The following is a 17,942-nucleotide window of genomic DNA, read 5'->3' on the forward strand; positions in this document are numbered from 1 at the left end:
CATCAATAATTATTTTAAATTGCGCTTTTAGTTTGCTTCACTAATCTGTATTTATCCATTTGTTTAATACTGATGCCAGTCATCGAAACCTCCATTATTTCGTATAGCCAAGATATTTGTTTTGGGTTTGATTCTATATTAATATTACTCATGCATTTAATTGGTTGAATCATAACCAGGTTCAGTTTAATTCCTTATGCTCTAACAGAAGTGTTTACATCCTACTGCATGTCTGCTCCCATGATTTTCGTGATCTTTGCCTGATACAATAAAATATTACTAAAAGTTGCATAAAAGACATTAGAGAAATCCTTGAAGGATAACAACTATGCTATGTCGTTGTTACCCTATGGAACGCACGAAAATATATTATCAACGGTTTGTGTCAATTCAGACACGTTGAGAATGCATGAAGGGCTGTGAGATCGCTACAGAAAAACAGCTTGGAGCGTAAGTGTAAATTTAAGTTATCTATAAAGAATTTCTGCAAGATTAATTTCATTTTCGTGACTGTATACTCATAAACCCTACCCTCCTCACCTATGTCAGAAGATACCCTCCCCCACCCTTGGAGGGGCGCACAAGTAAACTTTCACTTCAGACGTAGAGAGAAGGTGCTCTGCACTGGCTGTCTCGCGCTCTCCAGGAGATTGAGAGCAGACCTGCCAGTCCCTCGACTTCACCTATTTCCTGTAGTCAGCAATCCCACTCCAAAAGAGAAAAAAAAGTGGAAGGAAGAATTTTACAAACTGTTCTAAATAAGGCGCTCTGAAAAACAATCCCTACTTGGCCGCCTGCTGTCTATCCCATCCGAGCCTCACGGTTTATGCTTCGATTACCCCTGGAAGCTACGGCCGCACTTTCAGAGAGGAAAAACACTCCATGTGTCCGAAGAACTATGACACGAAGGATACAACTGCGGCTTTTCTTTTCAATTAAGAGTTAAGTCATTACTTCGCAGCGCATAACTCGAAGAGCCCTGGGCTTCTACCTTCGGTCAGTTGTAGTCTGGCATCATTTGGGAGTGTTTTTCATGTATTGGAAAAATGAAGTTTTGGCCCCTCTTCCAGAGGGAAATCAATTTCTATCCAAAGGAATACCCACGAAAGAGGTAACGTTGTTGGTATTTTATGCAGATACGTATCTGTTTAGCCCGATGTTTCATGTTTATAATGATCACAAGGAATGCATATTTACTTATTGTATCAACCGATATCCGTAAACAAAATGCCAGTTCGCTTTAAGCTTAAAAACGTTTTGTTTTCTAAAGCTCAACAAGTCTGAATTTGGCTGTAAATGGTAATAAATAATACAGGTTCATGACGTAAATACAAACGCACTCTTGGATACTGTCACCCGGAGGGACGTATATACGTGTTGCGTTTTTTATTTTATGTCGGTGCCAGAAGCATAACTCCCGTTTATGTGCAAGGATCAGCTGCGATCTCTGAAAACTATTCTTTATGAATAGTGTGATTTGCAGTCCATCCTCTTCACATCCCAATTCTGCTTAGAAAATTCGATTTTAATTACTGCCATTAAAAATCAAATTTGCAATTCTTTGGGTGGCCCGATGCCTTTTCTGATTGACAGTTGAAATTGACACTCCGGGTCCCTCTTATCCCGAACATTTCAAGCTATTTCTAATTGCAGGTAGTTTATTTTTTTCAGTGCTCTGGATTGCATTGGGTAGGCGATTACTTTAAGAGGCATGGGTTAAGTGCAGGGAAAAATCAATCCAAATTGAAATCGCTTCATTAAAAAGGTCTTTTGTTGCAAGGCTCTAAATACGCCGTGGAAATTCTTATTTATTGTGTCGGACGAGTTATATAGCCCGAAATATATCAGGGAAGCTTACTGCTACGGATAGAACGCACCCTGTTGACTTCGCATCGCTCGTTAATCTGTCTTGTAGGTGATTTCTCCGGAAAAGCAGAGTACTACGGTATCCTCGCACTGTGTGGAAGCCAAGCAACCACTGATAATGGTGAGTAGATATTAAGCAATTTTAATCCTGCGAGTCCCGCAACAATCCTATTGTTAGATTTAACGTGTCTAATACACCGTTATATAGGCTATGCACGCCTTCTTTATATTTTGTTTTGATTTTGTAAAATAAGTGTACTGCGAATCTGTTGTGTCAATTGTTTTTGTCTGAAAGCTCAATATTTTGATAAATTAGAGATAAGCGAAGTTAATCGGCACATTGAAATTTTATATTTAATTAGTTAGATGCTATTTATCCCAGAGTTCTTTCAGTTGCCGTATAATACAAAATACATTTTAGGTTGCAAGAATATACAATTTATAATAATTTTTTAAACTGGAATTAATACCCCTGTAATAATATGTAACATTTTATTATATAGTAATATAACATAACACGGGCCTTTAGTGTTTTCTGTGCACATATGCCAAAACCTCTGGCGCGCGTCTCGCGCCTAGTGTGGGCTGATTGCTTTACATTAATACTGTACGTCTTTCCCGATTCAGTCTCACTCAGACGGAGAATCCCACAGGTCGAATATGGAAAAGGACGATCCGCGATCTTCGCCGACTCCTCCGTCTACGCCGTCTATATGTTCCCCGACATCGTCTTCTTCCTCCGTACCGTCAACAGGAAAAAACGTGTGTGCAAGCTGTGGGCTGGAGATCCTCGACAGATATCTACTCAAGGTAAGGAAATCACGGGCCTATACCACAAAAAGACCATACTTCGTCTAGAAGTAGCTTTATGTTTGTTTGTAAAACAGCCCCTAGGTACACGTAATTAGAGGTTAAAATGTGACAATGATTGATCGTTAAATCAATTGAACAACCACATCATTAAATTCATCCTATATACAGAACCTTAGCGTAGGCTATATATGTACATATAGCACTAAAGTAGTCAGGATCAATCTAACTTAGATTGATCTAAAGCAGTCAAATTAAAATATTTTTTAGTAAAATATTAATCGATTTGCAATCACAATACACTATAATTTTCCCTCGATTTAATTAATACTTTCAGAACGGATGTTAAATGGAGAGTACCCAGTCCTCAGTTACGTCCGCATGAAACCGCAAGTTTTTATTTTTTTTTAAAGCAGGAAATTGTTTGCTTATGGTAGACATAACTAACAGCTTATTCTTATTATATCTAGATTTTTATAAACGGACAGTAGTGAAATATTTGGGGAATCAAATGAAATTAGCGTATATGTTTTTGTCGCAATTATTTAAGAGTTATTTTCACATCATTCTGCTCATATGAAAAACCCCCCATTAAATCTTATTAACAAATTAATCTAAGCGTTAAAAATAATGCAATGCATAGTGATTTTGGAGCATTCTACCTGCGACCTAATTTCAGCCGTATTCAACAGATGGTGCTGAAAGTTGCATTTGCCTTGCATATGTCTAGTTTTGCTGTATTATTTTAGGCTTAAAGAATTTTTAGGAAAGTAAATGTCGATAGCTTCTGTTTCTTAAAATGTACGCTACATGTATATAATACATAATAAACAGTAGAACTTTTCATAAAACATCTATATACGACATTATGATGGTGCAATTACAATCGTAAATCAATTACAACGTTGAAACAACATTAATGAAACAATTTAATAATTTCAGATAATATACATAACGAATATTGCATATTCAGTGTATAAATATGTTTTATGCAAATATGTATATTATGTGTATTACGTAGGCCGTATATATATTACAACACGATTTTATTTACTACTTTGTTATATATTTTAACAAAGTTTCATTCCTTTTACAACAGCATTTATTTTCCGTACAAAATAATTATTGTAAAACTATTTAATAAGCAAAACCAGAAAGAAACATAAATTAACAATTTCTTAATTGACAGTCGGCGCTGCTTAATTTCCGTCTCATTTCTATTGCAATAGGCCTGCTAATCGAGGAGAGCGGATTCCTCCTCTCAGTGGCACCGCAATCTCTGTGCATATTATTCACACATAATGTTGTATATTTTAAAACAACGTGTGTTCTTGCTGATATTAGAAATTAGATGGGTGCAAAACACATTTTGTAAAGCGGTTTGACTTTACCAAACTATACTATACTGTACCATTAAGTCTATAGCATGCTGCTTCACGTTTGTATTCTAGGTAAATAATAATAATAATAATAATAATAATAATAATAATAATAATAATAATAATGATAATAATGGCATATATCATTAGGCTATTTAAAACCTGGAAGAAGGCACCCTAAAAGATTCCCCTTCCTTGTTTTGCAGGTGAATAACTTAATCTGGCACGTGCGGTGCCTGGAGTGCTCCGTTTGCAGGACGTCATTGCGTCAACACAGCAGCTGCTACATAAAAAACAAGGAGATCTTCTGTAAAATGGACTATTTCAGGTAGGGTAAGTTTTTCTAGTGTTCTTTTTTTTTTAACGATAAAAGCCAGAAACGAAATCAAAAATTGTAACTCGGTTCCGGCGTGCTGGCGCGATTATTTTGTAATACGAAGTGCGTTCCTTAGCAATTGATTTTAAAAGGCCTGTTATGAAGCATATGTGCACTAAACTCAGAAATACCTATACGTCTTATCACCACAATGTAATAGCTAATATTCACGTGAATTTTAAGAAATGGCGAATTTCTAACTTTATATGCGATGCCGTGATGCATTAATAAAAACAAATAGGCCTAGTACTTTTTCTTGCTCAATACCATCACGGCGGCTTGAATTACAGCCAGAATAAAAACTGAAAAATAATTAAACTTAAACGTAATCACAGTCTTATTCATTATACTTTATAATAAAAGGGCAAAAGGTGTTATTTTAACGATGTCATCGCACGCGTTCACACCGCAAAATATATTCTAATATTTCTGTATTAGAAAATGATTACTACATATTATAATTACATTAAAACTCTTAGCCGCTAACGTGTAATTTCGTGTATGTACTAATAATACTGATCCTAAGCAGACCTAGAAAATGAAAAATAGGTTACACATAAATAATCCCAGATGACGTGATTTAAGTTTTTCTGGGCAAAAATATATTCCCATAAGTTTCGAATTGACATGCCGGCGTTTTTCGATGTGGAAAGATTATCGCTGGAAGTCATCATCATCAACGACAAAAACAACAGCGACAAGAACAATACTAATAATTTGCTTAATGCGTTACATGCATGGGTATGAGTACAGAATAAATGGTGAACTCCTTATCAAGCTCAACGGTTGTAACGCGCAAAAACAATAAACACTTACATTTAATTTAAAAGTCAGGGGGGTAGGAATCGGGGAGAGGATATGTGCCAATCGATATTTAATTTGACTTCATTCGTCCACCGCATAAATAGACCATTGCATTTATATAAATAACTTGTGTCCCCCAATATCAAACTCTTTCCTACGCCATTGTTAAAAGTGGGATGTAACTTGATGCCGTCGAGGAAAGTTAGAAATTTGCGTAAAAATGTTTAAGCGCTGATTAATTTGTCGCTAACACCTCTAGTCAGAACCTGAATTTATTGTAATCTCAAGTGTGAAAATACAATTCAGTGTGAACCTTAAATTATACAGCGTCTGTAGCAACGAATCACTGACACAAAAATCAATTGGAATTGTTCAAATTTGATACAATGCAAAAGATTTGTTGTCTGCTGGAGGGATTTGATATGACATTAAACAAAGTGTTTTGTCAAAGTGAAAGGCCACTATTAGACAGTTCAACAGCGTTGCTCTTGACATGGTAACACATCAACACTTATTGAACAACCAACAATCACCTAGTAGTGAGTCTGCAATGAACAACTACAGTGTTTTGGTTTTTTTTTTTTTAAATAAGATTGATAGGATATAGAGGTAATTCCTGGAGATTTTAATGTCTGTCGGCACTGACTTCAGTGCTATCATATGTCTCCTCAGATGTCCTTCACACACTGGTAGTATTGTTGTTGAAAATAAAGTGACAACCACCTAGATGAAGCAAATCAAACAACTATAAATTAGACTGTAGACAAACACTGAGTGGCCACTTCATTAGGTACACCTGCTCATTGACACAAACTGTACCTGAAGTTGTGTGGCTACATCTGGCGATAGATAGACAGGGTCAGGGGTTTCATGTATTTTTCGACTAAGCATTAGCCGAAGCTGATACACCTGCTCCATCCCCTTCTGATTGCTGTGATTTATTTTGGCACCAGATGCAACTCTTCCGGAATCTCAGAAACAGCCACTCTTGTGGGGTTTTCACAGACCACTGCGTGTAGTATTTACGGGGAATGGTGCAATGAGCAGAAAGCATCAGTTAATGAGGAAGGTGAAAGGGGAAACGGCCAGAAAACTACAAAGTGCCAAAAGAACAGCTCAGTACTACAGCAGAAAGGCATTTCCCAACGCACAATTCAGCAGCACTTGAAATGGTTCTGGGGAGACCAGGGGGTCCAGCCTGGCCGCGGAATCTCATTCAGCAAGCGTGTTAACCTACATAAAACCGGAATGAAATCCCAATACTTCACAGCAGACATAGAAAAACAAACAAATAAGTCATAGTTATATTACATTTCATTATGTTTTTTTTTCAATCTGTCAGTCACAAGATTGTTACATATATATTACTTTCTTGTAGTTTGTGTATTTTTTTTTATTGGCTTCATTATGGTTTTACTCTTATATGGGTTAAATCTGACATTTTCAAATGTCCAAGGATTTGTTTGATATGATTAATTTACATGATTTTTAATGCTGTGCATGTAATATTGAACGGAATAGCACTTGGGACCGGTGCGTAGCTCGGGGGGGTTAGAAACGTGTGCCTGCAGTCGGAAGGACATCAGTTTAAATCCCCGGCTCAGCAGAGTGATGTCACCCTAGGCCCTTAAGCCCCAGTCGCTCCAGGGGGGTGACCCTGCTTTCCCAACAATGCATGTTACTTTGGATAAAAGTATCTGATAAATACATAGGATGTCATGCATTATATGAAAGTCAATGTCATATTTTTCATGGCTGTGTTTTTTAATGTAATGCGTACATGTGACATGTCCCATTCTTCGCAGTGTCCTCCGTGGTCTGTCCCTAAGGTACACAAACCTCACAGCCTCATGGAGGGCATTGTATAAAAGCCCTTAACACGAACGGAGGTGATTCTGCCATTGACCCTCTAATGCAGCCTAACAGATAAGACAAAGGGGCGAGATTGATCCATTCTGCTAATAGAGGCCAGTCATTGAGGTGATGCGTGGAGAGAGTAGTCGGGGGGGGGGGGGGGGGGGGGGGGTTCATGTCTCCGCAGCACAGGGACCTGAGGGGCCAGCTTACCCTGCAGAGGGGTGCTGTGGGGAGGACAGAGCAGCAGGCTGCGATGGGTGTGCGGGCAGCTGCTAGTTGCTCTCTTGGATCGTCCGCGTCCCAATTCCAGTAGGACGTGTGGAATGCTGAGTGCTACTCTGAGGTTTATAATCACCAGCGATTAGAGGCTGGAAACAATACAGCCGCCGGCAATGCTTCCGACACGATTCTCGTCGCATCTACTGTCGCGTGCGTCTTGGCGCCATGCAATGGAAACCTCTGGGAAAATGCCTTCGATGCGGGCAATTCATAATGCCCGTTGTCATGTGAAACTCAGATGTTGGTTTCACCACCAAGTTTAGTCATTTACGGTTCTCCAGCTGCTGTCGATCATTAAGATTACTGGTTAACCCCATAGAAGTTCTTTGTTTCATGGTTAAACCCATAGGATATTTGTATAATATTTGTAGCATATCCTGTCTGCCTCTGCCGTGAGCATTTCTGGGTGTTGTAGTAGTCGATGCAGAGCAGTTTGTTTGTGGTAGGGACATGTGACTGGCTCAGGAAGCATATTGCTGCATGGGCATGTGTGCTTGGCGTGTAGCGGTATCCGGGCTGATTGGACTTGATTGGCTGGTCTTCACTTGGCTGTACCTGTAAGCATGCCCATACCTACCACTGAGGACACCGAGGTCAAGTCCTCAGTTTTTTTTTCTGCAACTCCAATACCCATGATCCATTGTGGGGCACACCTAGGAAGGGCTTAACACTTCTGACCCCGGTATTTAAAAAATGCTGGCTACAGCCCTGTCTGTAACCTAAATGGGTCAATTCGTTGTTGTCTTTGTGAGGAAGGACTAGGTCCGTTTTAGAGCTGCCTGGTTGTCCCAGTGACCTGGAACTGCAAGAAAATGTGTGTGCCTGCTGTGTGCATTTTTGTGCATGTGTGTGCATGGTTTGCATGCTGTGTGCATGCTGTGTGCATAGTGTGTGCATGGTGTGCATGCGATTTGCATGTGTGTGCATGTTGTGTGAATATGTGTGCATGGTGTGCATGCTATTTGCATGTGTGTGCATGCTGTGTGCATTCTATGTGCATGTTGTGTGCATGTGTGTGCATGCTGTGTGCATTCTATGTGCATGTCGTGTGCATGTGTGTGCATGCTGTGTGCATTCTATGTGCATGTCGTGTGCATGTGTGTGCATGCTGTGTGCATTCTATGTGCATGTTGTGTGCATGTGTGTGCATGCTGTGTGCATTCTATGTGCATGTTGTGTGCATGTGTGTGCATGCTGTGTGCATTCTATGTGCATGTCGTGTGCATGTGTGTGCATTCTCTGTGCATTCTATGTGCATGTTGTGTGCATGTGTGTGCATGCTGTGTGCATTCTATGTGCATGTCGTGTGCATGTGTGTGCATGCTGTGTGCATTCTATGTGCATGTCGTGTGCATGTGTGTGCATGCTCTGTGCATTCTATGTGCATGTTGTGTGCATGTGTGTGCATGTTGTGTGCATTCTATATGCATATTGTGTGCATGTGTGTGCATGCTGTGTATATTCTATGTGCATGTTGTGTGCATGTGTGTGCATGCTGTGAGGTTGGAAAAGACGCAGGAGTTGCGGCTGGGCTGCCAGGCACTGCGTCATGTCCACTACGTCATTCACCCGCTCAGTATGAGGTCTCCGGCACTTACAGCTTCTCTGCGTCCTTTTTCAGTTCCTATATCCTTCTTTCTTCTACTCTTTCCAGATTAATATAGCAAAATTGAAATGACTTAAGGCAAATGGGCCGTTAATCAATCAAAACGGTCATGCGTTCAAATGTACAACGAATGCGCTGTTTGAGAGATGGGGCCGTTACAAGAGGGACTGTCATTTTCAATAAATCAGCTTGGTGGTTTGCAGCAAAATGTGGTCGCCCCACCTACAGTCTGGGAGCGCCTGGTCAAGGCCTGGAGAAAATCCGATCTGGGACTTTTCTCAGGAGTATGGAAAACTTACTGTGATTCCCTAGGAATTCCCAGCAGTTATAAGCATAAATTCACTAAATGTGTATGTATTTTCAAACCATTAATTTTGACTGAAAACAAATTATATTGGATATGGGAACACTGGAGGGGGACATCTGAAGGAAGCATCCCCCCCAGATTTAGCACAAACAGGTGATTAGAAGGGACTCTAAAGTAAATATAAAGTTTTAGTACAGCAGCATAAATAACCCTTTGTTCATTTTCATGGGGAAGAAAAACGTCTGAAATTGTTTTTTAGAGTATACAGCAGCACCATGTTTCAGTTGCCATGAAATATGACAAAGCCATTCCATTGCATGTATCATATCAATCAATCAAGCTTTGAAAAGCTTCATTGGTGAAATATGATGATATTTGTGGTTCATCGGATATTTCCCATTTCTAGTACCTGTAATTAAACACAATGAAGGGCTTGGAATGACTCTACGGGATTTTATGAGCAAAAAGCTCAAATATTTATCAATATCCACACTGATTCTAACCACAGTTAGCACAAGCCAAGGGGCTGGTGAAGCACAAAGACTTCAGGTACAGGAACAGACAGACACATGGGCTGCATCTTACAGACAGTGTTTTGCTAACACTGGAGACTAGAGCTCCCTCAGCACGTTCTCACGGACCTGGGCGTTGGGTACAGCGGTGGCACCAGGCCAAAGAACTCTGGGCTGGCAGTCCTGACCCAATTCCTGATTAAATGTGTTTCAGAGGGGAATCCAAATCCAGGAATACAAACACAGGCTGACTTGGGCCGGAATTGCCATTCGCTGAAAGACGGGACGTGCCAGATCACCCCCCCGCCGCTATATTCCCCCATCTGAGTGTTTATGACACTGTATACAAGAGCTCCCTGCAAAGCCTGGCCGAGGGACTGAGGAACGGGCTTGTGAAGGTTCAGACCCTGTTCTCTTGTTCGTGTTCATGCAGTGGGGTCAGAACTGCCATCTGTCTGCAATTAGCTTAGCCTCCAAGTCTCTGCGGCTCCTGTGTTCTGACTGGGTCAGTCTTGCTCTCCCTGGCTCTGATGCGGCATCCGTCCACACTCCGCCTAATAGAAAGCGACTCCTCGCGTCTTCGAGCCCTCGCCTGGATCACACGCACGTCTGATATTAACGAGCGCATTCATGGGTTTGATTACAGTGTATGTGCGGTGTCCTTTATCCTTGTATATGTCGGAAAGGACAATTTGTCATACGTATGTATATACATATCGATTCTTACACACTCATGCGTGAGTGTATGAAATGCTAGTTTTTAAATATTTTAGGCAGTTAAATAAGATTAATCTGGACATGTGCAAGGCAGTGAACATGAAGGAGTGCATGTGTGACTTGTCAGGCTGCTGGTCGCTGTAGCCTGACTTGGGAATGCGACTCAGGTTTTGAACAGCTTTTCTCTTGCTCTGTGGAAATCTGTAGCTTCAGCAGACCATCTGCCGGCCCGTCTCCCATCAGCCGGGAAATCACAGGTGTTAGTTTGTTTATATTCAGATCTCCGTTGGCAACTGCAGGCATTCCAGAATTAACTCACGCACATTGCGTCAGTTCTAGAGTTTCCTCGAGAGGGCTGGGCTAAATGGCTTCGCTACGTTAAAGTACTGCACACTTTCGAAACGTTTATTACCTCCATTGCCTTCCTGAATAATGACTTTTCAGGTCTCACTCGTCATTTAGGGGGTGCTAGTGATGTCATTTATTAAGATGCGATGCATAAAATTTTGGTAAACCTGATACACTTTCACTTATTACTGGAACCCAACTTGGCTAACTTTTCAAAGTAGTCACTTGAATGCTGTTTATTTTTCCCCTTCCTGTCAAATCTTTTAAAGCTGCAGTACCGTTTTGCGGCAGATAATTGATATTCCAGCTCTTCTGTTTCTTTTTTTTTTATAGTAGGTTTGGTACAAAGTGTGCCCGCTGTGGGCGACAGATCTACGCCAGTGACTGGGTGCGCCGGGCAAGGGGCAACGCGTACCACCTGGCGTGCTTCGCCTGCTTCTCCTGCAAGCGGCAGCTCTCCACGGGGGAAGAGTTCGGCCTGGTGGAAGAGAAGGTCCTCTGTCGGATCCACTATGACACCATGGTGGAAAACTTCAAACGGGCAGCAGAGAGTGGTGAGACATGCCTCGGTACCGTGCTGGAGGACCTGACTAGTCTAGATCTAGATCAGGTTTAGAGCTAAAGGATCTAAAGTCTCGGCTGATCTTCAAGATTTGAGATCTTTTTTAGCCGTCTGCAACAGGTGCATTGGAATGCTTACACGTTCAGCCACACTCAGTTACAGAGCCTGAAGGGTGCAAAACTAAACAAGACAGTGCAAAACAAAATGACAGTACGAGACAAGGCAGTAACAGTGCTATGAAGTGCATGACTATTGCGGGAAATGTGTATGTCGCAAATGAGAATGTCTTGTCCACCTCTGTCCTGGATGTCAGGAAGTGGCATTACGCTGGAGGGAGCAGTGCCGTCAGAGCAGGACAGCCAGCCCAAACCGGCGAAACGGGCCCGCACCTCCTTCACGGCCGAGCAGCTACAGGTGCGCGTAAGCGGTCAGGTGTTCCGTGCATGTTCGTAGCTGTGGCCGGGAAGCAGCCAGCTGACTGTAGCCGGCATGTTCGCAGGTGATGCAGGCGCAATTTGCACAGGACAACAACCCAGACGCTCAGACACTGCAGAAGCTGGCCGACATGACGGGGCTCAGCAGACGGGTCATACAGGTGAGTACTGGCGGCGCCCGATCTTACCTGCTGGCAGGTACGAGCACCAGCAACTCACACTGCAATTTCACACTCGTATCGGAGTGCGTCACCCACAAACGCTCAACGTCTTGTCGTTATTTGATTGCTGGCGACTTTGCTTCTTCATAGGTCTGGTTTCAAAACTGCAGAGCAAGACACAAAAAGCACACTCCCCAGCACAGCGGCCCCCCTCAAGGCCACCCTCAGTCTCGGATGCCCCCTTCCTTGCCGGACGACCTGCATTACTCTCCTTTTGGCAGCCCTGAGCGAGCGCGCATGGTGGCCCTGCATGGGTACATTGAGAGTGAGTGTCCAGGAGGCCTGCCTTCACCCTCCTGCTCATATCGCCAACCTCTGACCCAGGAGGCCTGCCTTCACCCTCGTGCTCATATCGCCAACCTCTGACCCAGAAATTTCACAGCCGACTAAAGTAGCATTCTTTATTTAAGTAAACTTACACTGTTCGCTTATTTGCATGTATCTATGTGCCTCATACAGCTATGCTTTGACTCTATTTATACATGCATTTCCTGCCGACAGAGCGCTCTGATTTGAATTGTACCGAGAGTTAATTACCGCGCGCTAAAAGAGAGGTACGTGTGGGAGGCTAATCTCCCGCGGGGCCTGTATGCTAACGAGCTTGGCTTTTCCGCTGCAGGTCACCCCTTCTCCGTGCTGACGACACAGAGCCTTTCTCACCAGGCCATGACTCTGCCCCAGCTACCCCTCAGCCGCTAGCACCCGTCAGACTGACCCCCGAACTCTGCCCTCCGGATACTGACTGCTCCCCCCTCCCCATGAAGTTCTTGTGGGAAACGGAGGACGTATCTGGCTGAATAACAACTAGAGAAAATGCTTTTGATTTTCCAGCTGACCGAATGCAAGCGAGGTTCTTACCTGTGTCCGCAGCGTGGGATTGATTCTTCGCTTGGTTCACTGGACAGGGTGAATTCGTCTGTGGAGAACCTCCCCCGTTCCGAAGAGCACTTGTGTTGAGGCTGGTGAAAAGGTCCATACCAAATGTACATCGCCCTTTGGACCGCAGGCTTTCAATTCAGGATTTTCAGCTTTGCTCCTTCTCCCTCTCCCCCTGCCCCCACCCCTGATTCTGGGGAAAACTCTAATCCAAGTAGTGAAGATTGTTGTTTTTCGTGCACTGTCATTAATCTAGAGAAGAAGTGATAAGGACAAAGGACGATAAATGTAATAACAGCTGCCTTGGCAAAAGACGACCAGGTAAGACACCTCTCCCCCCCCTCGTCATTTTGAATGATTCATTGTGGAGTGTTTAACTGAAGAACCCTATGAGAACCAAGATTTAGTTAATCGAGAGTTAAATGTCGCTTCAGACATTATCTTCGAAGGACTTACTACAAATGCTAAAAGATCCCATATTGTGACTAACGCAGGCAGTTTTTCCCTCGTCCACGTGGATGGCACTTAAACGTGTATCTTTCGTTTGCTCTTCCCCGACTAAACAGTTTTGTCTTTAATTTGCCCACAATGCTTCACTCTTTGCTGTTCTTTCATTTATTTCTCATTCACCGTGTTTCGTCTCTGCCCTTGCCTGAAATGAAAGGCTCGTTTCGGTCAGTGGCTGTTTTCTTGGGGTTTTCTTGCAGGATGTTGCTTGCAGACAGATTACTGTTGAGGTATCTGGCTAAAAAGGATATTTATATGTGCATTTGGTTTAGATTTCATTTTTCACATGTAACCTTTATGAAATGGGCTAAATGTCATCTCCAAACATTTCCCTTAAAACACTTGCGTCTCCAGATGTCAGTATGACCACATTTCTCCAAAATGTTACAGATCAGGCTGCGATACTCATGTCTTTATTGTATATTTTACCACTGAGGTTGGAGGTGAATTTATTGGGAACGAGCTGCAAAACATATTTTTTTTTTATATATGTAAATAAAATACATGAAAAAAACACACATACAAACTTGAATACAAGACACTGCAAAGTGTGGATACACTAATGACGACCATTTGTGACATATAAATTAGTAACATGAGATAGAATGGGGAATATGAATCAGATAAATTTATTTTATATAATTTTGAAGACCCTGCTGTTTAGAGAGTTCTGTTTTCAGAAAACGCCCCGCTTTCTCTGTGAATGTGCTTTCAGCTGACTGTCTATGAAGTATCAGTTTAACTAAGTGAATTGGAACTTCCTGTTTCTGAACAAATTGTAATTTTTAGTGTTAGCAAGAGATTCCGTGTCCTGTCGATTTCTACAAAAGCATTATAAATTATTCCAAAAGTTTTCCACACAAATCTCATGTGTGTAGAAGAATCTTAAAGGCAAATGCTTTTTTGTTAAACATCACAAGTTGAAATACAAGCGACAGCCTGTTTTTACTTGTGTATGAATCTTTTTCTGAACCTCTCTGTGTTTTTGAGTCTTGAGTGCTTTTGCGTGTGTAAGTGTTTGCATACTTCTAGTACCTGAAATCAAAGGGGAATGAAGAATTTAAGATACAGTACCTAACTTCGACATTTTGTGGTTGGAAAAAGTTGTAATACACAGAAAAGAAAACTGAAAAAGAAATGTCATATATATGTGCCGTCATATATATATATATGAGAAATAGTGGCAAATACTCCAGTTTCAGTGTTGGACTCGACAGAGTTTTCCTGTTCGACGGTGGTTAACCATGGGATTACATTGAATAGGAACCATTATGAAATTGAAATTCATCAGAAATTCAAATCTTCAATGCAATTTTTTGACCCCCTGACAAAGGACCCATTTTTATGTGTATGGCACAGCAATGGCTGACAGTTGTGTCTAAATTCCTGGGGGTAAGTCTCCGTTATATGATACACAGGCGGATTCTTGTCTGAAATGAGGAATATGGATTATTAAGTCAAACAATCAATGTGATAACAAGCTTGTTGCTCCATGACTGAGCGTACAGTGCTGTGTATGTTCTCAGTGTATTGCAGAATAACATTCTGTATGCATCACTTACCAGATTTTATTCACAGTCTTCTTGGGATGTACAGTATTCGAAGGTGGACATTTTGAGTGCCTTATTTATTAAATTATTAAAGAACAAAAACACGTTTTGTTTGTTTGCGTCTGTAAGGACATGGGGATAGCTTCACGTTGGCTTTGGACACAGTCATTTCATTGGCATAAGAGAGGCTGTGTCGTTATCATAAGAGCGGAGACTGGAGAGGAAGCTGGGAATCCTTCAATGGTTCATGTTGAAAAGACCATGAAATTAGACTTACATGGACTATACATTATGAATATATGAGTCTCAAATTGAAATACAAATAATTGACAGTGTAGCTGTTATATCGTAGATTGTACATTTGCAATGTCTACGTGTCTGCATTGTTTACATTTGCGGTGGCTGTAATTTACTGTTTAACGTCTGCTATATATTTCAACATATATTTGAAATGTAGCCTCATATTGTTTTTATCTCATGCTTTCACATTCAAAAGATTTGATCTTGAAAATCTGTGGGTGTAGAAATGTCAGGATTATTTTCAGCCCGCTCTGTAACCCTCACCATTAAACACACACACACACAGACACACACACACAGACACACACATTAAAACAGGAAAAGGAAAGAAAAGCATGCAAGACTAACTGTTTCGTTTCTCTACCCCAAAAAAGCCCAACAGACGGTTACATGTAATCACATGTAATGCACTATTTTATAAGCATATCTTTATGCTGGCAGACGCTTATGTCTCTGTGCCATTGCTGGTTTTCCGTTTTAATGTTCGTTTTAACGCTGGTTTTCCATTTTAACATCTTCTCTTCTATGCTTAACCCCCAATGGGGAAAGTGGTACAGTCACAGTGTATAAGGGATGTACATAGATGTAAATGACAGAGGAGCAACTTTGTGTGAAACTGTAACTTGTGTTTTGACTGTAGAGAAATATGACCCTGTGTTTACGAAGAGAGACAAGGCCTCAATGTTCCTGTATTTATTGAGACAGAAATAGCCTGTAAGCACTTTTTGTTAAAACAAATAAAAAGTTTATTTCATTTATTGTGCATTATAATTGTCTTTTGTGTACAACATGCAATAAATTGGACTCTAAACGGTAGAACTTTATCGTCTGGTTTTATGATTTTTTTTATGGTAATGCGGTAGGGGGGGCATGCTGGTTTTGATTTTTTTATGGTAATGCGGTAGGGGGGGCATGCCGACTCTGGGGGCAGCATGGCAGCCTCTCACCTCCTGGGCCGGGGCTTTGAAGCCTACCTCTGCTCTGTGTGTGGTTTGCATGTTCTTCCTGTGTTATGTGGGGATCCTCCTGCTATCCGGAAAGATGGAGTCAGCCGAGCTGGCATGTCTGAGGCGCCCATAGGGTACGGTTTTGTGCGAGAGTCTGATGGAATCCTCAGACCCTCACCAGGATAAGTGCTTGGAATGCTAGGATGGATGGATGGATGGAAAATGTAATATTTCTACAGCTCTGTGGTGCAGAGTGTAGCTTGTGTAGCTTAAGAGCACTGAAGTCATGGGTTCAAATCCCAGGGAGTGCATACTAATTTTAACCCCTCCCTCTACTGTAAGTAATTTTGGATGAAAGTGTCAGATAAATGTAAACGTTCCCCTGCCTTGTGACCTATGCTGCCTCTTACAGGCTCCAGCCCCCCCCCCCCCCAAAAAAAAACCTGTCCTAGATGTGTTGTTGGAAGATGACTGGTTACTTTTACAATAATATTCAGATAACACATCAAGTTGTGCCTCCAGTCAAACACACAAGCTTTGTTTTGCTGTTAACTGAAAACAGACTGGTCTGATTGTGTTCTTTAATACACACTAAATATGCAGATTCTGCAGTAATTGACAAGGTCCTGTGTGTGTGTGTGTGTGTGTGTGTGTGTGTGTGGGTGTCCGTCTGCCTGCACGTGCAGGTATTCGTGTGTGTTGGGGGGGCCATCGGCGATCTGTCACATGCGCCCGAAACAGAGCAGGAAACAATCACAGGCCGCTGGCTGCACCTCCAGACGCTTCACGGGTCACTGTGTGCAGTAATGACTCTGCCGTTGGTCCCACCGCCATCACAGACAGGAAGTCACTGTCAGGCTGCATCATGGGATTGATCTCATACAGGCTTTTGTTTCAAAGGGAGCGTAACTGAGTCCTGAGAGCATGCACACGCATGCACACACACACAAACATGCACACACACACACACACACACACACAGATCATTAGCAGCCACGTGATGGGGCAAAACAGCCTTTAAAAAAAAAAAATCCCAGGTAGCATTTACAGTAATATTCAAATGAATTTCATCTCAGTCCAGAGCTAGTGAGGCCAAATTAACTCTGTGTGTGTGTGTGTGTGTGTAATGGAAAAGACATTTTCCTCCAATTGCCATTTTGGATAAAGCAGCATATTTAGCTCCGTCTGCGACATTGATCTAGAGCTTTCATCAGGCCTTCTTACGCAGATGATCTGATATTGATTACATAGCCTGCCAGCACTCAGGCACTCCAAGACAGTCCTAACAAAAAAAGCATTAAAGTGCATGTGAGCCGTTTGACTCATTAAGAACTAGTTCTTATTTAACCTGCATTCAAATGGTTAACTGCTCGATTCTGGGCATTTCAGCTACCTTTCAAGATCAATTCTGTGAGGCTTTAAGGAGTTGGAGCCTGTGAAATGCACATTAAACAGCTCTATACCATGTGCGACAAAACATGACCGTAAATGTAATAATATATGGGAAGGAATTATCCTCCAAAATGGCAATACGTATTCCATATGTGAGTGCAATGGGATTTCGTTGAATATGTGTACAATGACAATTAAAGGAATCTATCTATATATATTCCAATTAGATTAATTCTACATTATACGTAGACATCACGAGGAAATCGCAACCCATAAAAATAACTAATAAAAT

General features: G+C 41.7%; 1 protein-coding gene across 1 annotated transcript; it reads left to right on the plus strand.

The window, feature by feature from the left end:
• Positions 1–613: 613 nt before the first annotated feature.
• lhx6a (LIM homeobox 6a) lies at positions 614–16,069 on the plus strand. The gene is made up of 9 exons (XM_023807863.2): positions 614–1,111; positions 1,916–1,987; positions 2,494–2,676; positions 4,262–4,383; positions 11,195–11,415; positions 11,737–11,837; positions 11,923–12,018; positions 12,169–12,343; positions 12,698–16,069. Exons 1-9 carry the CDS (start codon positions 1,034–1,036, stop codon positions 12,775–12,777), a joined length of 1,128 nt encoding a protein of 375 aa, XP_023663631.1. The 5' UTR covers positions 614–1,033; the 3' UTR covers positions 12,778–16,069.
• The last annotated feature ends 1,873 nt before the right edge of the window (positions 16,070–17,942 follow it).

This window comes from Paramormyrops kingsleyae, chromosome 7 (assembly GCF_048594095.1).
Source record: "Paramormyrops kingsleyae isolate MSU_618 chromosome 7, PKINGS_0.4, whole genome shotgun sequence".
Classification (NCBI taxonomy): Eukaryota; Metazoa; Chordata; class Actinopteri; order Osteoglossiformes; family Mormyridae; genus Paramormyrops; species Paramormyrops kingsleyae.